The sequence below is a fragment of the Lynx rufus genome, unplaced genomic scaffold (assembly GCF_022079265.1).
Source record: "Lynx rufus isolate CCGP_SWC_20201006 ecotype Redwood Valley unplaced genomic scaffold, mLynRuf1.p SCAF_15, whole genome shotgun sequence".
NCBI classification, from domain to species: domain Eukaryota; kingdom Metazoa; phylum Chordata; class Mammalia; order Carnivora; family Felidae; genus Lynx; species Lynx rufus.
The window spans coordinates 30,394,848-30,422,219 of NW_025814829.1; the positions used below are offsets into that span (position 1 = coordinate 30,394,848).

Genomic DNA, 27,372 nt, shown 5'->3' on the forward strand with positions numbered 1-27,372 from the left:
TTGCCCAGACCTGTCACTGGGCTACAAGGGGAGGAGAACTAAACATCCAGGACCCTGGAAAGCACCAGACCCCCTCCCAAGGAGGGGGGAGGGGAAGTGGAAAAACCCTACTTTGTGGGGAATTTGCAGACCCTTTAGGTTCATCAGGAAGGGGTCAAAGCCCAAGGAAAGCTTAAGGGGAATAAACAGGAATAAACTCTAAATGCCTACCCTCCGGCTCCCTCTGCAGGTTGGCAGGGAGCCCCAGGACAGGTAACTACCTGTGAGTCACTGCCCCCAGCTCAGTAAGGGCTGGTCTCGGGGCCCCACCCTTCCAGGGCAGGAATGCCAGCCTGCAGGGCCAGAAAACAGACCTGACCACAAGTGGTGGAAGGAAAGGTTAACCACAACTAGACCCACTTCCCCTGTCTGCCCCCTCCCCCCACCAGGCCTGAGAACACAGCTTCCTTTGTGGGATTCTGGGTGCACCCTTACCTTAGGGCCCCTGGGCTGAGGGCCACTGTAAATGGCAGTAACAGACCTAAATGGAAAGGCTGGTCTCAGAGGACACTCATCCCCCAGGTTAGGGTCAGAGAGGGCCTTTAGAGAGATCTGGAAGGTCACCCAGTCCATATCTTGGCACTGTTGAACTGGCATTGTCTTGGAACACCACTCGCTGCCTCAAAGTTTCTATTTAAAGGAGACTTTTAACTATCCAGTCCAGTCTGTCAGTGTCTCCTAAGCAAGAAGTTCTCTACAGTTTGAGGGGTAAGTCCAAGAAATTGGTTGGAGAACCCTTAAGGGGAAAATGTAGAATTTTGTGGATTAAACCGGGCGTTTCTAATCTTAGGTTCTAATTTAGTCCAGTAAGCTTAGGTGGGCATGGGAAGTACTATAATTAGCAAATGGGCAATAAGTTATTTACACACATAACAAACACTCCAATAAATGTTAGTGTCTTGACCCCTGTAAGAATTCCAGTGAAATCTGGTTTAACTCAACAAGCCAGAGTCAGTACAAACAGCTCCCCTACATGGGCCAGCCTCTGCAACAGGAACACAGAGAGACCCCCATCACATCCTGCAGAGAAAGGTCACTGCTGACACCCACTCCACCTCCTGGGGCTTAGAGTCCACCCGCCTGGTCTGTGTCTCCCCACTTCTCCAGCTCCCTGAACTCTAAGCTTCCAGGAAGTCTTCACCCTCCTGGAACTGCCCCATCCCTTGCCCACCACCAGGAAAGAGGATGTGACAAAGAACTCGTTAATAGTTAACCAGCAGAAGGAACCGGTGTGGCAATCCCAGACTGTCAGACGAGGTGGGGCAGGTGTGTGGTGGGCCGCACATTGAGTGGCTGGGGCCCTTCAAATCCCCCTCCTTCTCCTCCCTTATGAGGCCAGGAGCCCGGGTAAATAAGCCGTTAGTGTTTCAGACTTCACAGGCTGGGGCAGGCCCCAGGAGTGGTTTCGCTTCACAGAGGGAAATGGCAATTGCTCCGTTTGGGCACCCCCCACACTCTGGGCCAAATCCAGGACAGTGTTTCTGCAGACCCCCAGGGTAGGCTTGTCAGCCTCACTCCTCAGGGATACTGAGCACTCTCCAAAGGGGATCTAGAACCCTCGGGATGGCAGGGCCCCAGGCACAGGCTTTGAACTTCAGAACCCAATTTGTTCAGAGACAAGAAGCCTAAAATAGAGCCAGAGGCTGGGTTAGGACCTGGCCAGGGTTAAAGGGCAGGTGGGGGCATCACTACAATGCCCCAGCCTCCCTCTGTGTACTCTTCCCTCTCTAACTGCTTCCCATCATCTCGTTCTGGAGCCCTCAGCACCACCACCCTCCCACCAACACCCCCCACACACCCCTCCCACCAGCCCTGGCTCATTAGAACTTGAGCTTAGGGAAATAGCTACTCAAGTTATCCTTGACTCCGGTGTCTCTTGCACCCACATCATCCTAACAGGAAATGCTGTTAGCTCCCCTTCCAAAGGCAAACAGAACCAATCACGTCTACCCTCTTGGCCTGAGCCTCTCTTCCTCAGACTTCTGCAAATCCTCGAACTTTCCTCTTCTTCCTCCCAACTGGTCTTTAGAAGACCCTCTTCTGAACAGACCCTCTTCTGTTCAGAACCCTGCACTAGCTCCCCATTATGATCAGGGTCAAAGCCAAAGCCCTTAGAGACATCTGCGAGTCCCTACGTGATCCAAACACCCCCATGATTCCTCTGTCTCTACTGATACTGCCCCTCACTCCTTTCACCCCAGGGGCATGGCCTCCTAACTGCGCCTCCAAACCACCAGGCTGCTTCCGTCCTAGGACTCTGCTGCCTTGCCTGGGTGCTTCCTCCCCGTGGAACACTGTCCCCTGGGTGTCTACAAGGCTAACTGGCCTACCTCTTTCAAGTCTTTGTTCAAATGTTACTTTCTCAATGACTCTGACCACCCTATTTAAAATGACAAGCAATTTCCCTGCCCAATCCCTGTCCCCAGCCCCCAGCACTCCCAACCCCACCTATCCTACATTATTGGTGGGCTGGGTCTTTCTGGTTGTGATGTGCAACACTTACCAGCTTTCCACCAACTATATAGCTTACCTATTAATCATGTTTATTTTCTGACTCCTTCCACCAGACTGACATGTTCAAGAAGGCAGAGATTTTTGTCCCTTTTGTTCACTACTGTTTTCCAAGTGCCTTGAAATAGTGCTTGGCACCTAGCAAGTGCTCACTCTTTGTGTAACGAACAGGTTCACACCGAAGTGTAAATAAGGGATATAGTTTAAGGAGTCCCCATGCACTGTGGGTGTATTTGTGTTCTCAGAGGGGACAGTCTGGGCCTCTAGTGACCGGAATGGACGGCTTATAGTGGAAATTCCTGTGGCAGTCAACTGCAGAGAGGGGGGTCTTTCTGGAGGCACCTACCCCCAGATTACATAAATGTCACCATGTTGATGTAGGCAGCATCCTGTGTGCTTATCAGTCATTCCTGGCAATGTCTCTGACAGGGTGTGGGGGTGGCATTAGAATCTCCAGTCTCCATTATCCATCTGTCAGGCTCAACCCATCCAAATTGTCAGGGAGATCAGCCAAGATCTGATCCATGAGAGATCAAGGGATAGGGAGCAAGGAGAGGGAAGGAGAGAAGAAAGGAGAGGAGTTTAAGGTGGATAAGAGAGCCTGGTGTAGGCTGTGAATGCCGGATCACAGGTGTTGGTAGAAGAGGCCCCAGGTGACTAAGGCCCAGGCACCACCTGAATATGGTGAGTCATGGTTGAGTCGTCGTCTGTGGGACAGGGTAGGCTCCAGGAACAGCCCTGGGGATTCGCCACATGACTCAAGCTGGCGTGGCCCTTCACACCTGCACCATAGCTCAGTGGCCCAGACATTGGTCACTCTTCCATGCGCCTCCCCCAAAACCAGAGAGAGACAGTTTATTATGTTACTGAGCACAGGCAAGAACCCAGCCTCAGACAGAGGCCAGCAGAACAGGGGCCTGGGATGCCTGTCAGGGGCTGACTCTATTTCGTGCCCTTCTCTCTCCCCTACCCTCACCTCCTCAGCCTGAATGTCTGCCCAAAGGACAATGGCACACATTAGCTTGGGCCTGAGGTCCAGGAGAAATCAGGCAGTCAACTTAACATAACTACAGCTAACATTTTACCAAGTGCTCAGGAAGCACTGTTCTACACCCCTTGTATGTATTAACTCATTTAATACTCACTACATCTCTGTAGAGGATGGCACTTAATCATCCTTCCTATGCAGATGAAGAAAATGAGGCACACTTTCAGGAACTTGGTTCCAGCGGAGGACTGGTGTTAGCTGGGGGCTCCTGGGGAGGCAATGATACTGTAGGAACATCCAGAACAGACACCATTAAGTGCCTTCCTGTTTGTTTTCCACGTTGACAGGCTCTCTTGTGTGGGCAGAGATGAGGAAGGGGCTGGCATCCAAATTCCCCATCTCAGAGGCTCAGGCACATACTGGTAGGGTTTCCCCACCATGCTGACAGGGAGCTGTTCTGACTGAGGACGTGAGTACCCTATAAGGAATGGAAAGAGAGAGAAAGTAGCCGGAAACACATCACAGTGACCTAAACACAGTGTATGTGACAGGATGACACAACTTCTGCCTCGCCACAGGAAGGGGGAATCCCCTCCCCTGAGGTCAGGCTCCTGGGTCACCTCAGCTCCTTCTATCTCCCAGGGTACACCCCCAAATGCTCCACCCTTCCCTCCTGAGGGGTACAGCTCAGTGTAGCCTGCAGCTTGCTAGAGTAGAAAGCTGGCCTATGCCTGGCCCATTGTTGGCTGGCTTCCCAGAGAAGAGGGAAGAATATGTTGGCATTTCTACCGCCTGTACTGTGGGTTCCTGACCTTCCTCTAGCAGACAAGCCAGCTCATGACCAAGCATTCTCCACCCCAACCACCTCTACCTCTGCTGTCCAGTCACTGTCCTCAGGGTATTAGGTTTTCGAGATCTACACCCAACCTCTGTGACCTTTGGCCACAGAGATGCCATGTGGAGCTCCCCATGTGGCCATGGCCCAGCCGGAGAGGAGAGAGACAGATGCCTGAAGGGGGCAACGTGCAGCCACGCGGCAGGTCAGCAGCATTTGGGGAAGACACGGAGGGGGACTGTGGGCATTTGCCTCAGGAGATCTGCTCCCCGAACTAGCAGAGGGCTGCCAAACAGGACTTCAAACTTCTAAATACAATCCCAGAAAGGGCCAGTAGGCTGACAAACTGAACATCCAAATGTTCAAACTGGCGTTTGTTGCCGGAGTATGGGGAAGTGAGCACTTCGAGGTTTGAGGGGGGAGGGGGGCATCGGTATATCTGGCTTCACATCTGGAATTAGCCCCAACTAAAGGCTTTTAATCAGCACCTCCTTGCAGTGCTTGTGGCCGCATAGGGTCCACGTACGGACTGGAGCATCTCGGAAATCCTGGTCCTAGCTCCAGCTCTGCTACTCAACTAAAGTGTAAACTAGGGCAAGCCCCTCGCTGGGTCTCATTTTCATCATTTGAGAATACAGGTGTTGGATTTTACTGGTTCTCAATCCAGGCTGTCCCTCAGAACTACTTGCAAGACTTACAAAATCACAGACTTAAGCCAGGCCCCACCCCCAAATTTAATTGGCTTGCAGAGTGGCTGGGGCATTCAATGTTTCTGAATCTCCCCTAAAGCCCTCTCCAGCTCCAGAATGTTCTGCTCTCAGGGTGGACAGCAGTTAAAGCCCGGACCTCAAGGTGAGCGAGGTGAAGGTGAAGGTCTTGACTCTGCACCCCCAGCTGTGTGCTTTTGCACAACCAAAACGGCTTGCCTACAATGGGAATATTAGCCATCTGCCTCGTGGATCCTTATAAAGTTTAAAGGAAACAATGCAAACTTGTGGCCTGGCTAGGTGCGTCCTCTATAAAGATGTCTGTGCTCACGTGCACATCACATGCAGGTGTCAAGGCCTATGATAAGCAGAATCTGCAGTTGTTCTTATCAAAATGCAAATATCAATCCCATCCAGATATTTCATAGCTCACTTACCGGGCAGCAGGCCATCCACGGAAGCCCCAGGGCCCAATCCGAAAATCTGTGCTTTGTGCATTCCACTCTGTTCCTTAGGGGCTGCAAAGTCCTCAGAAGCCATGACTTGGACCAGAAGGGATGAGGGGACACTCCGGGGGCCAACGAGCTAAGCTCCCGAGAGCAGGGCAATGCTCCCAGCATTCCTGCACAGGGAAGGACAGAGGGTAGAGGGCAGGGAGTGTTTACAAACAGAGGATAGAGGGCAGAGGAACAAGTGTAAGGATAAACAGACTTACTGTTTTATGGCCATCAAGATTTAGCAAAAACAGAGTCCAACACCTGATAAAGATAGGAGTCAAAGCTGGTCTGGGCAGATGTTTTGTTCTTAACTCAGGGCAGCTGCCTAGCAAATCTGAGGGCGATAGATAAAAGGCACTTTCTTCTCCTGGGGCCTTTGTTTTACACAGATCAAAGCCTGGGCAATATCCCAGCAGAGAAGGGTGATGAGTCTTTATCCAATCTCATTCCTTCCCCTGAAAATGTGAGTCAAAACTGACTCCCTTCTGATCTAAAATACTGATAAGAGATTTAATACTGATAAAGAGGGAAAAGTTGATGGGATACTGTTAAGTGGGGCGGGGGGGGGTGGAGAATTAGAAAATAAACATACATAAAATCTACTTAACTCGAAAGAAAACTAATATTCAGAGAGAAGACACGGAGGAAATAGCCATGTTAATATTTCCTGTCTCTTTCTTTCTTTAAAAAATTTTTTAATGTTTATTTTTGAGAGAGAGTCACAGAGTGCAAATGGAGAAGGAGCAGAGAGAGAGGGAGACGAAGAATCTGAAGTAGTCTCCAGGCTCCAAGGTGTCAGCACAGAGCCTGACACAGGGCTCAAACTCACGAACCGTGAGATCATGACCTGAGCCAAAGTCGAACGCTTAACTGGGGCCACACAGGTGCCTTTCTTCCTTCCTTTCTTTCTTTCTTTCAGAGAGAATGAGTGTGAGCGAGGGAGGAACCAGCAGGGGAGGGGCAGAGAGAGAGGGAGAGAGAGAACCCCAAGCGGACTCCACACCTAGTGCAGAGCCAGACACGGGGTTCAGTCTCACAACTGTGAGATAACAACCTGAGCAGAAATCAAGATTGGGATGCTTAACCAACTGAGCCACCCAGGCTCCCCTTCCTGTCTGTTTCTATTTCTCTGCATGCCTTCATCTTCCATAATGAGCATATTTTATTAGAATCATCAGTAAACATAAAGTAAAAAACGTCGGGGTGAAGACAGTAATTTTTGTTCATCTACAAACTATTAATCCATCTCTCTTTGCTCCCTCCTCTGCCCTGAACCACTATACCCAGGGACCGCCCAGGAGTTCGCTACAAATTTTCTAAATCATTGTAGATTTTGTAAGATATGGCTTCCCTTTCTTAAGAAAGATTGCTTCTTGGGGCTGTTAGAGTTCTTATGTCAAGAAAGCCCTTAGCATAGTTCCTCAATAAATGTATGTGCTAATAAACGTGTAAGGAAGAACAGACAAAAAGAGAGGGAGGGCAGAAAATGTAACAAGTAACTACCAGCACCTTATCTTCCTGCTTGTATGTCTCAGGGCAAATCAAAAGAAAGAAAGAGTCAGTTCTGGTTTATCTATATTTTGAGGGGAAAGAGGAAGTGAGGATAACTAAAATTTCCACCCTCACCCAACTTTGCCTTTCCCATGCAATTCTCCCAGAATAACATACCTAATTCTGAACTTCCCCACTGCTCACTCAGAAATTTGCATACCCAGCAGCTCCCAGTGCTCAAGTATAATCACACATTTGGATGCCTAACTGTGATGTTGCATCTCTCGATCTGATGTGTGTGCACTGTCCCCAACGATCCTTGTAGCTAGCACTGCCAGATAAAATACAGAGGTCCCAGTTAAATTTGTATCTTAGATAAACAAGGGACACCTTGTCAGTATAAGTAGAACCCCAAAGATTGCATGAGGCATACTTATACTAAAATAGGATCCATTATTTATCTGAAATTCTAATTTTACTGGGCTTCTCATATTTTTATTTGCTGAATCTGGCAAACTTACTTGTAGTAGATGGTTTACTCATGGCTTCCAGACTTTTCCTAACCTGCACACCTTCCTCTAGAAGTTCCTCCATCTGTCAGCAATCTTCTTAAGATATGGTGCTTAGAAGTGAACACGGGTGTCCTGGTGTCTAATGTCTGACATCATGGCGGCATGCTCTGGGCATGAGTCCCTTGATCAAAGACCTCTCCAGGTGAAAGACCAAGAACTAAACAACAGTATAGAGAACTAAACAACCTGCATCATCTGGAGACTCTGTGTATGCTTCCCTGGACATGAGAGGTTGCATTTACTCCTTTGGTTAAGTATTACTCCAGAAAGAAATAGCTATGTATTTCCCTGAAAGAACAGAAGGGAACAAAATATTTTTCTGCTTTTGCTATGTATAAGGAACCATTCTAAACACCATGTCTACAGTATCTCACTTATGTATCCCAGAAGCCCTAGAAGGTGGCTCTTTAAAGGAGATATTATTTCCCTTTTTTATAGCCTCAGCATTATTAGGTAGCTTGAAAAGTTTACGAGGTGTTAGAGACTGAATATGTCTGCACCCCCCCCCCGCCAGATTCATATGTTGAAACCTTAACCTCAATGTGATGGTATTGGGAGATGGGGCCTTTGGAAGGTAATTAGGTTTAGATGAGGTCATGTGGGTACAGTCCCCATAATGGGATTAGAGACCTTATAAGTAGAGGAGCCGACACCAGAGCTCTGCCTCCACTGTGTGGGAACACAGTAAGGGGACACCTGTCTGAAGCCAGGAAGCTGGCTCTCATCAGGAACCCGATTACTAGCACCATCATCTTGGCCTTCTAGCCTCCTAGAACTGTGAGAAATAAATGTCTATTACTTAAGCCACCCAATCTATGGTATATTATTTGGGTAGCCCAAGGTGATGAAGACACAGAACTAGCATTTTAGTCAGGTTATGCTGCAGTAATAAACTAACCACAAAACCTCACCAGCATAACACAACAAACATTTATTTGTTGTTCGTACAAAGTAAAATGGGAGACAATGGTGAGGGGAGAGGTCCTTTGTTCTATAGCCATTCAGGGACGTCTGCCATCTTGTAGCTACACCAACAAGGACACATGTCCTTAATGATCATGACAGCAAGGATAGAGGAGTGTGGAGAAGTTCTCCCATATTCCATGCTTCAGCTCTAAAGTGACACCGTCATTTGGCTTACAACTTATTGGCCAGAACTGCTCAGAGGGCACCTAAGTGATCTTCCTCTGTGCCCAGAAAAGGAAAATGCAATACAGCGTGGTGAACAAACAGCACTGTCTACCACAACTAGTATATGGTGAAACCAGAATCCATCAGCGTATCTTTGAGTTTCCAAAAATCCAAATTCTTTCCATTGTATATCTGGTCCTCCCAAGATTAAGGGAATCTGTTTTTGACAAAAAGGAAAAGTCACATGGAATAGTTTGTGGAATACAACATCTCAAGGAAAGTGATAGGAAAAAATGGCCTGGTGAATATTTTAGATTTGCAAAACCTAAAGCATCACCAGTGGTATCCCCTTGGAAAACCTTAGAAACATAGCCTGTGAGATCTCTACAAGATGTAGATAGAGGATAAATATCTATGAGACAGGCAGGTTGCTCTAGTTTCTGAGAGAAAAATCACGGGGGTTGGGGGCGAATCTTCAAGGAAAAGATTCTGGTATGTTGTAGGGTGACTAACCACTGCAGTTTTCCAGGATTCTCCTTGTTTTAGCCCCAGAAATTCTATGTCTCAGAGAACACTCTTTTGCCTCAGACAAATGCTTGCTCACCTGGTTGTACATCGATACTTCTTCTCCCAGACAGGTTTTGAACATGTCACATCAGGTGGCTCAGTAAACTCTGCATGAAGATGTGCGATGGTTTGAGAAAGTGAAGTTGGCTCTGAGTCCTAGAAAAACCTGAATGGAATAGCACATGAGAATAAGACTCTCCCCCAGGGAAGAGCTCGCGAAGCTCCTGTATGAATATTAGACATCTTATCAAAGCAGTTGTCTTCAAGGACCTAGGGAAAGAAAACAGCATTCCAGTACAACTTTTGTTCTGGCAACTCTACTCCTGCTGTTGGAGCCTGAAGTACAGGAGGCTCTTTTCTCAGCCAAATCACACCAAGGACCCATATTGAGCTTATAGACACATTAACATCTCTATCTTGTCTCAAATCAAATACTGTTAAAACCATGGCCTACACGTTGAACTTTTGCCCTTCTTCAGAGGTACATGCACATACACATACACACATAGACACACACACATGCCTTTGCACTTTTTCCAGTGTACATTTCATCTTATTAGCACTCGCCTAGCACTCCATCTGCTGAGCTGGATTTGGTATGCACTTTGACCTGTACGCTTTCCATCATCTCCAGATTAAAATACCAAGTCCACAGCCAGACTCTCAGGTGCTGCTGAAAAAGCTGCACATTTGACCTTATCTCAAACAGCAACCTTCACACAAGTGCTCTGATCCAGCCATTCCATTCCCTTGACCATATTTAGACTCAATTCATTCAGCTCCGCCTGTCTGCCTGGCCATCTCCATCTCTTGTGTACTTGGATAAATTCTAAATCCAAGAGTTGGATCAGGTTCCTGGATCAGTGATGACTTCTCAGCTATTCTTTGTAAATCCTTCCCAAGTCCCAGCAGCAGACCTTACTTCTACAATTCAAGCAACAATCAGCACTGTTCTGTTTGTAAATCCCTTCTACACCAAATTTACATATTAACACCTATTCAAATTTTAGTTATTTTGTGATTTGTCCCCAAATCTTGATTGTAAACTCTTTGAGGACAGGAATGACCCTTGGCCATTCTTTTTATCCCCTAATGAGTGCGTAGCCCAGTGTTTGTACATAGTAGGTGCTCAAAAACAGATATTGATTTATTAGTATGGATCCATAGGGCAAGGGAAAACCTAACAAAAAGTTGAAAAATATGCTGTCATGAATATTGACACATAATTCCCTTTCAGGACAACATAGAGAGAAAAGTAAATATTTTTTCTCCTAAGAACTAGAACCCGAGAAAATTCATGATGAGCCAATCTGCTGATCAACAGTTTCTCAAAGTTAGGCTTCCTATTCCATCTACCATGGTTGGTACTTGGGGAGAGAAAGGCCAGGAATCAAAATGGCAGTATTTTTGGTTTGGGGAACTGAAATACTTCTGTGCTCAGGCTATGGACCCAGGCCACTCAAGGCATATAAGACCCAGCTTTTAGAATAGTTAGAGGCAATGAAAGGAATAAATGTGGGTCCAAGGGAGGAAAGGGCACAAGTGGAGAGAGGTTCTTAGGACACAAGAACTCCTCAACATGTTTCAAGAATTCTTTGTTACTCTCAGAGAATCAGGGAACATACGTAGCCTAAGGTCTGTCAGCCCCTACCTGTCCTTGTGCTGCCAAAGATAATGTATTCCATTGGTACTTGTAGGCCCATTCCAACCCTGGGCCAATGAGCACCAAGCCTAAGACACTAAAAAACCCCTTCCCACAACCCAACAGGGTCTCAGAATAGTTGTCTCTCGAAATTCATTAACTAGGGCCAACAGTGTCCTGTTATCCCTCCAGCTGTTCTGGTGGCCTGGACTTGGATGTGAACCCTCCCAGCAAATCAGACTGTGTACATAACACCCCTCCACCCCCAGCTTCTATCAGCTCCTCATCCTCAGAGCCTGGGCTTTTCTTCCGGCTCTCCTCATCACATGTCAGCAGACTCTTCTGACTTTTAACCCAGAAACACAAAAACATCCAGAACCATTCATTCACAAAACAAATATTTACTGAGCATCCACCAAGCAAGGCACCCAGTGACCAGTAGTAAATAGACAGAATCACTGTCTGGAGGGAGACTGCTGTCTCATGGGACACAGATGCTAAACACATAATTACCAAATAATTTATTAATTATGTAACAACAGTGATCTCAACTTCTTTAGCCATCCAAATCACCCTTTCTTCTACTATCAAAAAAACCATAATGCTGACAGTTCTAAGGAAATACTAGCAGATAATACAAGTTCATTCTAGTTGCCATTTGTCCTCAAATACTCACAGCTTTCTTTTAACCAGCTCTCTGGCCTATTTTGACCTCAGACCCAAAGACACAATCCTTCCTCCATTCCCCAAAGAACAAAACACATAGCTGCTGAGTTTAAGAAACTGTACTGAAAATTTGGAAGTGACACCGGGAAACTACAACCTAAAAATAAATACTAGTTTTCATCAGCCCCAGAATTCACCCAACATCATGGCATGTTCCTACTGCTCTAAGCCTTGACCAGGTTACTGGAGCCAAGGGCCTCCCTCCGTGTAACCAGTCAGGGTCCTCCCTTTTCACAGACTCAATTCTCCCATCCCACCCCATGAAGACAGACTTTTACGGGTAACAACCCAAGGTGGCCTACATGCCTTGGTATTAATCTACTCACTGCTACTTGCCATACATCAGCATTCATTCATTCATTCATTCATTCATTCTGTTCATATTTATTGAACACTTATTTTGTACCAGGCATTGTGCTAGATGAGGACAAACAAGATAGCCGCAAAAAAGACAGACAAGAGGTAAACAATAAACAAGTAAACCAAAGACTAAATCTGACAATTACAAATTTCACAATTTTTGTGAAATATTATTTTAATGGGATGATACAGTAGATATGGATCTCAGGATATTGGGAGTGCCACTTTAGAAGGGATGGATAAGAGGAGTCTCTCCAAGGAGGCGACCTTTGGGATGAGATTTAGGGCTGGACTTCCAAAGGGAGGTTAAATGTGTATTTAAGGTGCCAGCAAAGTAGAGGTACCAACATTTTTTTTACAAATTTTTATATTTAAATTTTTTTTAAGATATGGAAGTAAACATCTTGTGCAAAATTAGAAGGCTGTATGTAAATCCCCAATATATATTTTAAAATTTAATGCTATTATTTTTATTTACATGGGCAGGGTGGAAAGCTCAATCTTTTCAGGGCTTAGGACCTCTCAAGTCTTGTTTAAGCCATAGGAGATACTAGAGTCACCCACAGGAATTAAGGTGGATCCACCTTGGGGACCTCCCAGGCAATGATGGCTTTGAAAAACTCCCAAGATGATTCTAAAGTGGAGCCAGGGCTGAGAACCACTGACCTAGGGAAATACTGTAGATGGAGAAGAGGAATCATGGTAGGACACTGGAAAAACCCCCAGCATTAAGAGAGTAATTCACAACCTTGGCTACACATTGGAATCACCTTTAGACCTTTAAACATTACTGATCTTTGGGTCCTACTTGGCAAGATTTTTTATTTAATTGATCTAGCCTGGTCTTCAGAAATGTTAAAAGCTCCCCAGTGATTCTAATGCATGTTCAAGATTAAGAGCCACTGACTGATAGAAAAGAAAGATGTAATGAAGGAAATCTGGGAAGAAGAAACTAAGGTGGAACAATGAAGAAAAGGAGAGTGCAGTGTCCCTGAAGCAAAGAGAAAAGGTGTTTCTAAAAGGAAGAAATAGTTATTATCTGTTGAATGATAAAACCCAGTTCATTCAATAAATATCCCATTGGATTTTGGTGGGGTGGTGGTAATGGAAGCCAGATGGACATGGGCAAAAGAGTGAATGGTTGATGAAGAAATAGATATAGTGATTGTAGACAACTGTTAATAAACAATTTTAGTTATAAAGAGGAACAAAGAATTCAGACAGCATCTGTAGCCAGAATTGAGAACCACTTCCCAGATGATTTCCTACCGTTCCATAGATTGAGACCCAGTGCTCTGCGTCTATAGACCTTTCTGCAGTGATGGAAATGTTCTATACCTGTGCTGTCCAATATGGTAGCCACTAGCTACTTGTGGTTGTTGAATGCTTGAAATGCAATTCAGGTGACTGATGAACTGATTTTTTTTTTTAAGTAGGCTTCATGCCCATCGTAGGGCCCAACATGGGCATGAACTCACAATCCTGAGATCAAGACAAAGCTGAGATCAAGATTTGGACACTTAACCAACTGAGCCACTCAGGTACACCAGAATTTTTAATTTTATTAAATCATCTGTCCAATAATATAACTTAATCATGGGGGCACTATCCCATCCTATTCACAAATGCTGGGGGTTTTAAAGGGCTTGTACATCAGAAGCCATCTTAAAATTCTGTCTACCACATTAGAAATGAGTCCTTTGCTAAGTCATACGGTAGTTCTAGTTTTAGTTTTTTGAAAAACCTCCATATTGTTTTCCAGAGTGTCTGTACCAGTTTGCAATCCCACCAATAGTGCAAAAGTGTTCCCCTTTCTCTGCATCATTGCCAACATCTGTTGTTTCCTGAATTGCTAATTTTAGCCACTCTGACAGACCTGTCCATTGACTGACGAATGGATAAAGAAGATGTGATTCTACCAGTACTAGTCGGCGATGAAAAAGAAGGAAATCTTGCCATTTGCAACAACGTGGATGGAACTTGAGGGTATTATGCTAAGCAAAACAAGTCAGTCAGAGAAAGACAGATATCATATGATTTCATTCACATGTGGAATTTGAGAAACTCAACAGATGAACATAGGGAAGAGAAGGAAAAATAAGATAAAAACAATGAGGGAGGCAAACCACAAGAGACTCGTAAATACGGAGAATAACTGAGGTTGCTGGAGGGGTGGTGGGTGGGGGGGATGGGTTAAATGGTTGATGGGCATTAAGGAGGGAATTTTCGGGATGAGCACTGGGTGTCATATGTAAGAGATGAATCACTGGGTTCTACTCCTGAAGCCAAGACTACATTGTGTATTAACTAACTTGAATTTTAACTTAAAAATAATAAAGAGATAAAGAAATGAGTCCTTTATTCCAAGAGGGCTCCTGGTCTAGAGTCTGGATGTGAAGGGAGAAAAGCAGATTTGGTGATACATACTCTTAGAACAACTACTCCATAAGCTGATTTAGGAATAAGACCTATTGCTCTGCTTCACCCCTAGCCCAAGGCAAACAATATCTCCACAGTCCCCATATTCCCATCCTTTCTCTCTTGTCTCTGTTCTCTCATGGGGTATTTCCCCATTTCCAAGATCTCAGCCACTCTCAACTCACTGAAACCTCTCAAATCTTCAACTCCCAACCCAATCTCTCTCCAGAGCTCCAGATTCATGATTCATATACAACCACCTAATGACCATCTTTGCTTGCATGTCTCACAAACAGCCCAAACTCATTATAACCAAAATGGAACTCATTCTCTTCCTCCTCAAACGTGTTCTTCTTTCTTTTCTCTCCAAACCTGGGAGTCACCTCTAACTCCTTTTCTCTTCTACAGCACTAAGTCTTCCAGCTTTACCTACAATTCATCACTCAAATCTGTCTCCCTCTATCCACATTACCTTTATCTCAGCCTAGTCCATGACTACCTGAATTACTCTAAAAATATCCCACTCGCTGCCTCTCATCTTGCTCCACTCATGTATTCTTCACTCCAATAGTGATCTACTTAAAATGCCAAACTTGTTGTACTGTGCTGCTGTCTGAAATCCATCAATTTCTCTGACTGCCAGCAGGATAACCAATTCAATATAAGATAAATTGATAGCTATGATTAAATAACTCAGTGGACTTCGCATTGTGCTAGCCCTGAGAACAGTGTACTGAACAAGACAGAGATAGTTGCCACCTTCATAGAGCTGACAGTCTTGCAATAGAAACAGACAACGGTCATGAGAAGAAAAGTGAAATGGTTGTGGGAACCATGCAGCACAGGGTGCTTCCCTCATCCAAGCAGCAGGGAAGGCTTCTCTGAGACAGTGAGAGGACAGTGACACTTGAAGGATGAGTAAATGTTCACCAGATCATGGGAAATGAGGAGAGTGTTCCAGGTGGAGAGAACAACATGAGGAAGGATCTGAAGTTATGAAGGAACAGACCAGTGGGGCTAGCACCTAGAAAGTAAGGGTTGAGGGATATACAATGAAACTGGAAAAAAAGGCAAGGACAAAGTCATGAGTGAACTTATACACCATGCTAAGAATCCAGGGCATTATGCAAAGGGCAAGATGGGGAGCCATCGAAGGGTTCTAAAAAGAAGAATGACATGATAAGTTTGCTTTTTTTTTTTTTTAAGATTATACTGGATTGGATTGGATTGGATTGGATTGGATTGGATTGGGCTGGCTTAGACTGGATTGGATAGGTCAAGACCCAATGCAGAGAGACCAGTTATGAGATCACAGCAATAGTGCAGGTAAGATGATGAGGGTTTAGACTAGGAGGGTGGCAAGGGGGATAGAAAACAAAATCAAGAGGTATTTAAGAGGCAGAATGATAACTCTTTTTTTTTAGGGGGGGGCAAGTGAGCAAGGGGCAGAGAGAGAGAGGGAGGGAGGGTGTGGAGAGAAAGAGAGAGACAGAGAGATAGAGAAGTGGGGCTCACCCAGGGCTTAAGGTTCGTGTTTTTACCCAAAGTGGGGCTGGAGCTCACCTGAAATCAGGCTTGTGCTTACCCAAAGTGGGGCTTGTGCTCACCTGATGTGAAACTCGAACTCACCAAGTGAACTCATGAGATCATGACCTGAGCTGAAGTCAGATGCTTAATGACTGAGCCACCCAGGTGCCCCAGAATAACAAGTCTTGATGATCATGTATGAGAGGTGACAGAGAGAGAGGAGAAAAGGATGACTCCCAGGCTTACAACCTGGGCTACCAGATAGATTGTGAAGCCTTGACCAGGAAAGATGGTGGTGCAAATTTTGGAGGTGGAAATATCAACTTTGGCTTCAGATATGAAAAGTTCGATACCTGCAAGATATCCAAGTCAAGATGTAGACTAGGCAGGAAGATACAGAGGTCTAGGGCTCAGATGTATACGTCATCTTTACAGAGCAATAATGGAAGCCTTGCAAGGAATCTAAATCACTTGAAGAGAATGTGTAGAGTTTAACTTTTTTTTTTTCAATGTTTATTTGTTTTTGGGACAGAGAGAGACAGAGCATGAACGGGGGAGGGGCAGAGAGAGAGGGAGACACAGAATCGGAAACCAGGCTCCAGGCTCTGAGCCGTCAGCCCAGAGCCTGACGCGGGGCTCGAACTCCCGGACCGCGAGATCGTGACCTGGCTGAAGTCGGACGCTTAACCGACTGCGCCACCCAGGCGCCCTGAGAATGTGTAGAGTTTAAAAAGAGGTTCCAAGACTGAGTCCTGAGAAGTGCAAAAGCGAGAAAAAGAGGTCGTATAGAGGTTGTATAAAAGGCAAAAGTGAGAAAAAGAGGTCGTATAGACGTTGTATAAAAGGCAAAAGTGAGAAAAAGAACTAAAGAGTGTCCAGAATAGAATAGGAGGAAAATTAGAAGAATATGACATGGAAGCCAAGAAGAATGTATTTCTAGAATATGGGAGTGGTCATTAGTTACTAGACATCACATATGTAGGTGACCATATGCATAATTGTTCATTATGGTTTCTGTGCCTACTACTTCCTCCTCATTTCCTGCCATTTCCCAAAACCCATCCTTTATGTTCTGACACCAATTTTGCTTAACTTCTCTTGGACCCCAAAATGTATTTTCATACATCCTACCCTTCCTTTTTTTCAACGTTTTTTTTTTATTTTTTTTATTTTTGGGACAGAGAGAGACAGAGCATGAACGGGGGAGGGGCAGAGAGAGAGGGAGACACAGAATCGGAAACAGGCTCCAGGCTCCGAGCCGTCAGCCCAGAGCCTGACGCGGGGCTCGAACTCACAGACCGCGAGATCGTGACCTGGCTGAAGTCGGACGCTTAACCGACTGCGCCACCCAGGCGCCCCCATCCTACCCTTTCTATATGCAGCCCTCTTTCATTCCAGTCCTCCCCCAACCCTGAGCCCCCACTCCCAGAGTCACTGATGAACATCATCCATCCTTTAATACCTTCAGCTGCTCAGGCATCATCCACTCTTGGGCCTTCTTTGACAACTTCCTCCCCAAACTGAATCAATATAGTACCCATTCTACTCTATTTGTTTCCCTGGTGTATATTTCTATTATTGTGCTCATCCTAGGATATTGTAATAATTTATTTAATGTCTGAGTCCTCTACTTGACTATGAGCTTCATGAGGGCAAAAGCAATGTTGTATTCTGGGGCACCTGGGTGGCTCAGTTGGTTAAGTGTCTTGACTCTTAATATCAGCTCGGTCATGATCGTGAGATCGAGCCCAGCATCAGGCTCCACACTCTCTCCCTCTTTCTCTGCCCCTGCCCTTTGCTCTCTCTCTCAAATATATTTTTTTTAAACAATGTTGTATTTTGCTTTCTATAACTATACTTAACACAGTAATGGATACATGGCTGGCTTCAACAAATGTTTTTGGGTTTTTTTTCCCCAAATGTTAATTTATTTTTTTGGGGGGGTGGGGCAGAGAGAGAGAGAGGGAGACACAGAATCCAAAGCAGGCTCCAGGCTCTGAGCTGTCAGCCCAGAGACCCACGTGGAGCTTGAACTCATGAACCACAAGATCATGACCTGAGCCTAAGTCAGATGCTTAACGGAATGAGCCATCCAGGCACCCCAAACCAAATAGTCAGACACTTAACCAACTGAGCCACCCAGGCGCCCCTTCAACAAGTGTTTTTGGATCTTATTGCTGACTATATGTCACCTAGAGAATGTGAATGACCTGGGCTGGGATAAAGGACTACAAGAATTGCTGACACAAGCAGGGGGCAAAGACAACAGAGTAATGACTGAATCAATGACATGTATTGATTGCTTCATTTGTGCCAGACTGCTAAGCCTTTTCCAGTTCTCTAGCTCATCCAGTCTTTATCACATCTCATTTCATAGGTGTTATCATCAACCCCACTTTACAGATGAGGAAATGGAGACTAGAGAAGTTAGGTCACTTGTCCAAGGTCAGACCCTGGTAAGAGAAGACAGGTCTTGAATGAACCCAAGTCTGTTTGACTCCAGAACCCTATTCTGTTAAGTCTAGCTGGGATTTGAGCTTGAGAAAAATTCCCTGCGCTGATTCAACCTTACAAAGTAGAGCAGTGCAATTCAGACATGGTATGTGGGCAGTAGGGTGTTGCTCCCAGCACATCCTGCATGGCCCAGCAGATAGTGACTCTGCTTGGCCAGAGGCCATGAGGGACTAAAGCAAAATGTCTACCAAGGGTCTGCTCATCAGTGTTGATTTGCCAAGACCCTGAGGCCCCAGGAGCAGGCTGGAGGAGTGCCCCAGAATAAGCCAATCCCTGCAATGTCAGACACTATGTTGGGAGTGGAAGTGAAAGGTGAGGAAGACAGAGTGGAAGGAACTAAGCCAAGTTGCCAGGTCTTGGGCAATTTTGACCCCAAGGCTCTGAGCCAAGGACAAGCTACTGTGCCTAAAATGACATCCCAAGAGAGTCTGATCATTTTGTAATCTCTGTCTCAATACTGACTTTCAGGTCAATCTAACTAGTATTGATTAAGCCCCTATTATACATTAGCACCATGAAAGGTACAAAGATCTGGTCTTCCACAGAGACAGGGCTAGCCCACAGGGAACAATGAGAGAGCTGTAGAGAACAGTACACGGTGCAGTGCCAACCCGTGCAGAATGAGCCACAAAGGCAGCTGAAATTCACAGAAAAGAGAGATCAGGGTGTGCTGGTGGCTTCTCCGAGTACATGAACTGAAGGAAGGAAGACAGAGGAGAAAGACAACCGCATTTCAGGTAGGAAGATTATGAGCAAAAGTGAGGCAACCACAATGAGAATGGACTCGGGCTATGAGAAACCCATCTGTGGAGCAAAGGGTTCTAGTTGGAGAATGGAATATAATGGAATAGAATGGAATGGAGATGAGTAGGGAAGGGCAGATCATAGAAGTATCAGATTCCAGGATTACTGATCAAGTAAATCCAATATGCAGAATCCAGGTTCATGTAGGCAATGAGAAATGATCTGGGATTTAAACAGGCATTAAGAATAAAAATCTAATTTTAGGAAGACTTATTTGGTGGTAGTGTTTGAAATGGAGTACAGAGGACAAGATGAAAGGCAAAGAAGAAGAAGGAGAAGAAGGAGAAGCAGAAGAAGGACAAGGAGAAAATAAAACTGTCAAAACCCAAAAACAGTGGGATGCCTACTGGTTGGTTCAGTAGGTAGAGTTTGCAACTCTTGATCAAGGGGTTGTGAGTTCAAGCCCCATGATGGGCATAGAGCCTACCAAAAAAAAAAAAAAAAAAAAAATACCCTAAATGCTTCTTTGAGCATACACTAAACATCTGACTGCATGCAAACTTAATAAACATAGTCCTTCCCTTGCCAGTCCAACGGAGAAGACATTAATTAATCCCATAGTTACCTATTAAGAACCTACTATATGTCAACAATCATACAAGGTTCTAGGGACACAGTGAAAAGCAAAACAAAGTCCCAGCCCTCACTGAAGCTTACCATGGAAGACAACACAAAAGCAAACCAACAGTTCATCAATATAAAGTCAGGTACTAAATGCTATGAAGAAAATAAATAGGACACTAAGTAGGGAATGGTGGGATAGAGCCGTCAGGAAAGAAGCCTCTCTAAGAAAATGCCACAGTATCTCAGGCCCAGAGAATGGGTAAAATGGAGATGCACTGCTAGCCACAAGGATACTGAGGTGACTTCATTTGTAAGAGTACAGAGAATATCGGGAGTCTTGTTTAAAGTGTGTTAAGTTTTTGATAAAAGCAGGAGATTCACACAGAAATGTCTAGCCTCTAGAACTCTAATCTACAAAACCAGAGGAAGATAAAGGTTAGAGTGTAGATTTAAAAATCATCCGTTAAGGGGCACCTGGGTTGCTCCATTGGTTAAGTATTTGACTTGGACTCAGGTCATGATCTCAAGGTTTGTGAGTTCAAACCCTTCATTGGGGCCAGTGCAGAGGCTGCTTGGGATTCTCTGTCTCTCCCTGTCTCCCTCTGCTCCTCCCCCACTCACTCTCTCAACATAAATAAATAAACTTTTAAAAATAAATAAACTAAACTAAAATCATGTATAAATTTAAAAATCATATAGAAATAAAAATAAAATAAAATAAAAAATAATAATAAATAAAAAATAAAATAAAAATCATCCGTTGATATTTGAGAGATGAGAAACCTCTCCAACTAGCATACATGAGATGAAAGTAACTCTAAGGACTGAGTGTAAGATTTACAAATGATTTTATCCTATCTTCTATGATGGATGATCTTCTCCCTCCTGCCTCCTGGAATACCAGGGGTGAGCAGTGACTTTAGGCAGCAAGGAGCTGGTAACAAAATAATAATACTAATCATTGAAGTTCATATACAACCAATCATCCAAAAGGCCTCGGTCTCCTGTTCCTTCAATCCCCAAAGCACAGTTGTTGGGACAGCTCTATCCCACCTCTGCACTTATCCCTAAGACTACCTGTTGTACCTTTGTGACTGTTTCCTCTGCAGATGGCTCTGGGTATTTTAATGTTTGGGAGAAAGGGATTTGGAAAGCAAAATAAACAAAATTTTTAAAAAATTTTTTGTAACATTTATTTACTTTTGAGAGAGATGCAGTGCAAGAAGGGGAGGGACACACAGAGAGAGACACACACAGAATCCAAAACAGGCTCCAGGCTCTGAGCTGTCAGCGCAGAGCTCGACACGGGGCTTGAACCCATGAACAATGAGATCATGACCTGAGCCAAAGTCGGATGCTTAACCGACTACTGAGTCACCCAGGCACCCCTGTAAACACAAATTTTTTAGTTTTATTTATTTGAAAGAGGGAGAGACAGAGAGAGAGAGAGAGAGAGAGAGAGAGAGAGAGAGAGAGAGAATGAGTGGGGGAGGGGGAGAGACAGGGAAAGACAGAATCTCAAGCAGGCTCCATGCCATCAGCACAGAGTGCTACGTGGGGCTCGCGAACATGAGATCATGACCAGAGCTGAGATCAGGAGACAGACGCTTAACCAACTGAGCCACCCAGGCCCCCCGAAAACAAACACACTTTAAACTAGCCTTTCCTACCTTCCTAGAAATGGCAGAATTAAATGTTAGGATAGACTCCAGGGTAGGGTGACCAACTATCCCAGTTTACCCAGAGCTGTCCCACTCTCAGCCCTGTTAATTCCTGCACTCAGGGAAACCCCTTAGCCCTAGGCACACTGAAATGGTTGATGACCCTGTAGCTGGTCCGGCCTTCAGAGCTATAACCTGTGTCTGACCTGTGTGATGCAACACAAGGCTTTACATCTCTAAAGTGACATCAGCACAAAGCACATGCTTAGTTTCTCAAGCCCTACCTAACCTGCTACCCTAGAAGTTGGGTTCTCTTGCCCCACTAGACAGAGGAGCTATCAGAAATTCCTAAACATGTGGTGGCCCTGGATTCCTCAGCCTTTGGTTCCCACCATCTCCCACTCAGCCCCAGCTACCACCTAAACCAGAAGCACCCAATGCACTGGCAACTCCAATCCATACCTCCTGCTGCTGTGTCTGTCTCCGTCTGGCCAGCAAGCTGGTGGGGTCTGGGGGTCAAAGTCAGATTATCAAAGAGGGGAAGAGAAGAACTTATCTGAGATGCTGATGTATTCTGCCACAGCAAATCACAAGAAAGGGGAACTGTAGGTAAATTACAGTCTGCTGACCTTGGAAGACATGCGGTTTTCGTCTTTGATTTACAGAAATACCGGAAATGCTTACCATTGAGTCAATTTCAGAGTTTTGGGTCCAAAGCTGGGCTGACTCACTTTCAGAGAAGAAACCAGGTGAAAGCTCTGATATTAAGGTACACATCATACACTCTTCCAGAGGCCACAATGTTTGGAACACTCACAAATCTTGAGAAAGCTCATGTATCATTTCTGCCAGGTATTGGAGACTTCTCCAAAATTGTAAGGAAGATTCACAGAAAATGCCAAGATTGATATTAATCTCAAATTGGTCCCTTGTTGCGCAAATTTCCTGTCTGACAACATTAAAAGAACAATAAGCACCAGGACACCACCGTCTAGGAATAACCCCTGTTGGGCCCCACGTCACCTTGACTGCTTGGGTACAGACTAAAATGTAGAATTTTACAAAAGCTATTTAAGTAACCTTGCCCAATCTGCAAGCATATATAGATCTTATTACCTGGAATACTAATAGCCACGGCATAGGGTAGTTATTATTGTTGCCTTTTTTAACCAAATTGGGAAACTGCCTCAGCACCAACCCCCCCCCCAAAAAAAAAGATTACTGTTAAAATTTGCAAGGACTCAAACACTTGATCTCTGAAGCCGCCCTTTACCCAGTCCCTCCTCACAGCACTCAGCCTATGACAAACTGTTGCAAGATTGCATCACTGACCTTTACAATTTTCTGGCCAGTCTGATTTCCCCCTCCTCCTCCTGCCCTCTCCCTTCACTGCTTGCAGCCCTTTGGCCCAATTACCTCTGCTTCTCCCCTCTTGCTAGCTAACTCGGATAAGTGGATAACCAAAGTTTTATCCTTACACCCTACCCCAAGGTGAGGATGTTTTCACCCAGGCCAAAATGTATCTTACTCTCTTCACACTTGCTTCAAAGAATGCTCTCTCTTTTTAAGTCTTACTTAAGTAATGTCTATTCCTAAAGTCAGGTTTAAACTCATGACCCTGAGGTCAAGAGTCACATGCTCTTCTGAACTGAGCCAGCCGGGAGCCCTCCAAGAATTGTCTCTTTAACTCTTACCCAAACCCTCTATTCTCACCCTTCCGCCCCTGTTTCCATAAGCTGAACTGGCTCTGTGGTATGGCACCCCCAGACCCAGGGAAGTGGCAAATAATTATTGAGAGCATAAACTAACTGCATTCCAGACCCGCAGAGGAAATTTATCAACAGCTCCTTTCCATCTTCAGGTCCCCCCAAACCCCCAAACTGCACTTCTCAAGTAGGAGTGGGGATCATTGGATTTAATGGTAGTTCCCTGACACAGAAGTACATACACCAACAGAGGCAAGCACAGAGACGTATCACACATACACCTGCAATTAAAGGGTACCCTCGATAAATAGTTATCTATCAAGTTACCGTAGCAATGCAAGCACCTGTGAATAAAACCAGTCAGGCCGGAAAGAAACACAAGCACACACAGAGCCTGGAGACCTGTTCCGTTCCTTAACCATGATCCCTCCCCTTGCCTTCTCCCCTCCGATCCCCACACCTGTGGGAAGATGACACCCCTTAGGAATAAAAACTAAAGATTTTCCGGTTACGTAGAACCTCCCCCGCCCCCAACCCATGTCCTCATAGGGGTCCCTCTAGGGTCGCCCCAGACAAGGGAAGCTGCGCACCCACCCACACTTCTTAAGGAGGAGTCACGTCGGAACTGTACACGATACCCAGGGTGCCGGGTCCTCACCCTTGTGCGGACCCGGAGTGGGTCCTCCTGCTTTGCGGCCGCACCCCACCCCGCACCCCCGCCGCGGTCTCCCCTGCCCGGGACTCGCAGCTCACACCGCCTGGAGGTGCACTGCTCGCGGCCGCCTCCCCTGGGCCCTTCCCGGTCCCTCCCCTCCCCCGCCCCGCCCCTTCCCCTTCCTCACCCCTCCTTCCTCTGGCAAGAACTGCGCTGGCCCGGGGCCCTGGGAGCCCGATAGGCGGGTCTCAGAGGAAAGATATAAGCGGCCCCGGGACGCTGCCAAGGTGCCAGCTGCGGAGTCTCCACCTGGAAGAGCCGCGGCTGCCGAAGAGGAGGAGAGCGCAGAGGCCGGCCGGACCCCGGACGCGCTGACCGCCGCCGCGCCGCCGCCCCCCGCTCGCGCTGCCTCCCGCTCGCGCTGCGCCTCCAAGGTGAGCCCCGCCGGGCAGAGCGCGGTTGGGCGGGGTCCGGGGCGGGTCCCCCTTCCTGCGGGACACCCGAGAGAAGGGTGCTCGGGAAGGCCGTGGCCATCCCTCCGTGGCTGAACGGGCCCCTTTCCTGCGCCGCTCCTCCCGCAGGTCATCCCCGCCCCCGAGATGGAAACGGTGCAGGAGCTGATCCCGCTGGCCAGGGAGATGATGGCCCAGAAGCCCAATCGGAAGCTGGTGAAGCTGTACGTGCTGGGCAGCGTGCTGGCCTTCTTCGGCGTGGTGATCGGCCTGGTGGAGACTGTGTGCAGCCCCTTCACGGCCGCCAGCCGCCTGCGGGACAGGGAGGCAGCGGTGGCCGAGCTGCAGGCCGCCCGGGAACGGAAGGTCCTGGAGACCCAGGCCCCGCTAGAGAAAGGCAAGCAGCAGGAGGCCGTCCTCTGCAGCCGGGCGCTCTCCAACAGGCTGCACGCCTCCTAGGACCCCTGGGAGCCGGCAGAGGGAGGGGACAGATAGCCTGAGCGTGAGAAGAGAGCGCGCGTAGGGTCAGGCCCAAGTGGGAGAGAGCAGGAGTCCTGTGCTGTTTGGACTTACATCTGAGAAGCCACTGACTTCTAGAACTGAACTACCACACGGATCCACCAAAAGGAGTTTGGGATTGAGTTTTGCTGCTGTGCAGCACTGCAGGAAGACACATACAAAACTATGTGTCTTTGAGCTATCTGAGTGCATCTACCATTTTGCACTAGGGTGGAAGGAGGGGAAATGCTTTTTATATTATTATTATTACGGTGACCACCATTTTGCATTTTGAAATAAAATCTTTTTATACTATATCTCAGTATCTGATTCCTTGACCATGTTTCCCTGGGGTGGAGAGATAGCAAGGAGGGGGAGCATGCTGGTGAAGGGGCAGGAGCACTGTGGGAAGAGCAGCTCCCTGAAACCAAGTCAGCGTTTGCTTCACTGTTAGGGACACTGATGTTCATATTACACGCTTGTAAGTATGCTGAAGATTTGTTTTTGTTTCATGTTAGGGGTGGCAGGAGAGAAACTTTTATACCTTGCATCAGACTTAGCATTTTAAGATCAGAAGATAAATCAACTTCTCAGATGTGAGGGCGATCTGGCCACAACATCTGTCCCCCGAGTGATCGCCAGGGTTGATTCGGCTGATCTGGCTAGCTAGGCGGGTGTCCCCTTCCTCCCTCACCACTCCATGTGCGTCCCTCCTGAAGCTGTGAGCTCGCTCGGTCGAAGAGGACGACCTTCCCCGATAGAGGAGGACCGTTCTTCTGTCAAGGGTATACGAGTAGCTGCGTTCCCCTGCTAGAACCTCCAAACAAGCTCTCGAGGTCCATTTGTAGGAGAACGTAGGGTAGTCAAGCTTCCAAGACTCCAGACACATCCATATGAGGTGTTGCACGTGGTTGTCTGTCTTTCTTTAAAAAAAAAAAAAAAAAAAAGATAAATCAACTTCTGAGCTACAGCACACTAACAGCAGATACAGATTAGTTCTAGGGCAGAAAGGCTATTTGCCACCTCACACCAGACCAGAGCCTCCTATGACTGATACCTTTCTTCTAACTGTATATATTTTTTAATACTGATTTTATTTTTGAGAGAGAGACAGAGCGCAAGCAGGGGAGGGGCAGAGAGAGAGAGGGCGACACAGAATCCGAAGCAGGCTCCAGGCTCTGAGCTGTCAGCACAGAGCCTGACGTGGGGCTTGAACTCAGGAACCATGAGATCATGACCTGAGCTGCAGTCAGATGCTTAATGGAAGGAACCATCCAGGCACCCCTCTTCTAACTGTATCTTAATAAAAGAAAGAGAGAGGAAAGAAGCACCAGCTTCCCAGCTGGTAAGAAAAGAGAAAGCAAGACAAGAATGGCTAATTGGATCTCTAGCTTTACCAAACCTTCCTCTTTATCAACTCAAATCATAGTGAGAAGCTCCAGGTTAGAAAGAGAAAAGGCTGGTTAACACCCATCCCCCTCCAGGGAAAAAGTATAATCTTCTCACGATCAAGGTCCTTATCTTCCTCTTCCTCTTTAGTGTTTGTTGAAAGTATCAAGTCCTGGGCAAATAATAGGTTCTTAATAAATACTTGATTGCTCAAGTAATCAATTCATGAAGTTAGAGCACTGATACTCAAAAGAACAAGGAGCAATTTTGTTCTGTTTCTCCCACTCCCACCCCCACCCAGAAGACATTTGAAAATGTCTGGAGACATTTCTGGTTGTCTGGTAGGGGAGGAAGGGCATTACTACTAGCATCTAAGGAAGCCAGGAATGCTGCTAAACATCTTATAATGCACAGGTCCCCCCGCCCACTACAAAGAATTCTCTAGTCCAAAATGTCAATAGGGCTAAGGCTGAGAAACGCCAGGTTAAAGTAAAGGAAGGAAAAAGGGTTTGCTTAATAGTTTCAGAGTCAAGGTTTTGAGGTGATCTTGAAAGACTACGGTCAGATATAAGTCTCTCTCCCAACACAGGGACAAAAATGGTCCTTGGCCCTATCCTGATTGGCAATTTTATCATCAACCTAGGAGAAGTGACAGAAGGTATCAATTCTGTTGCTGATGCAGAGCTGAGACAGTGGAGTCAGGATTCAAAACGGCTCAACAGGTTAGTACCATGCACTGAAGCTAACCAATTGAAACTGAACAGGGAAGAAGAAAGAGTACAGAATTAGTTCCAAAAATCCAGTTGCATGGCCACAGAATTATAAAGGTTTATTCTAGCAGCAGATCACGTGAAAAAGACCTAGGTGTTTCACTAATTGCCAACTCAATATAAGCCAACAAGGGCCTGCTAAAAAACCTAGCATCTTAGTAGTAGAAGTGGAATGTCAAGCAAAAGGGATGAGGAGGAGGTTTTGTTTTACCTTATAATCTGGCAGGCAGGAAACCAAAGAAGTTAAATAAGATTGCCTGGATATGCTTAGGTTTGCATTCTGACTCCTTCGTTTGCTAGCTCTAAGACCTTGAAAAAGTTACTTATAAATTCCCCGCTTCAGGTTAG

At 46.1% G+C, this 27,372-nt stretch overlaps 2 protein-coding genes across 4 annotated transcripts in view; one reads left to right on the forward strand and one right to left on the reverse strand.

Annotated features, from left to right (window-relative positions):
- Window positions 1–24,362, reverse strand: part of LAMB3 (laminin subunit beta 3) — a 62,518-nt gene extending 38,156 nt beyond the window's left edge. The window contains exons 1-5 of one of the 3 annotated variants that reach the window (XM_047076780.1): window positions 24,103–24,362; window positions 22,239–22,503; window positions 9,376–9,504; window positions 5,518–5,702; window positions 3,696–4,016 (exon numbers count right to left, since the gene is read on the reverse strand). The gene's annotated coding sequence lies outside the window, so the exon portion shown is untranslated. Of the gene's footprint in view, window positions 1–3,695; window positions 4,017–5,517; window positions 5,703–9,375; window positions 9,505–22,238; window positions 23,212–23,918; window positions 23,962–24,102 lie in introns of those variants that run through there. The other 2 variants (XM_047076782.1, XM_047076781.1) reach the window with 2 other exon arrangements.
- Window positions 24,363–24,406: 44 nt separating this feature from the next.
- G0S2 (G0/G1 switch 2) lies at window positions 24,407–25,174 on the forward strand. The gene has a single exon (XM_047076784.1). It carries the CDS (start codon window positions 24,515–24,517, stop codon window positions 24,824–24,826), a length of 312 nt encoding a protein of 103 aa, XP_046932740.1. The 5' UTR covers window positions 24,407–24,514; the 3' UTR covers window positions 24,827–25,174.
- The last annotated feature ends 2,198 nt before the right edge of the window (window positions 25,175–27,372 follow it).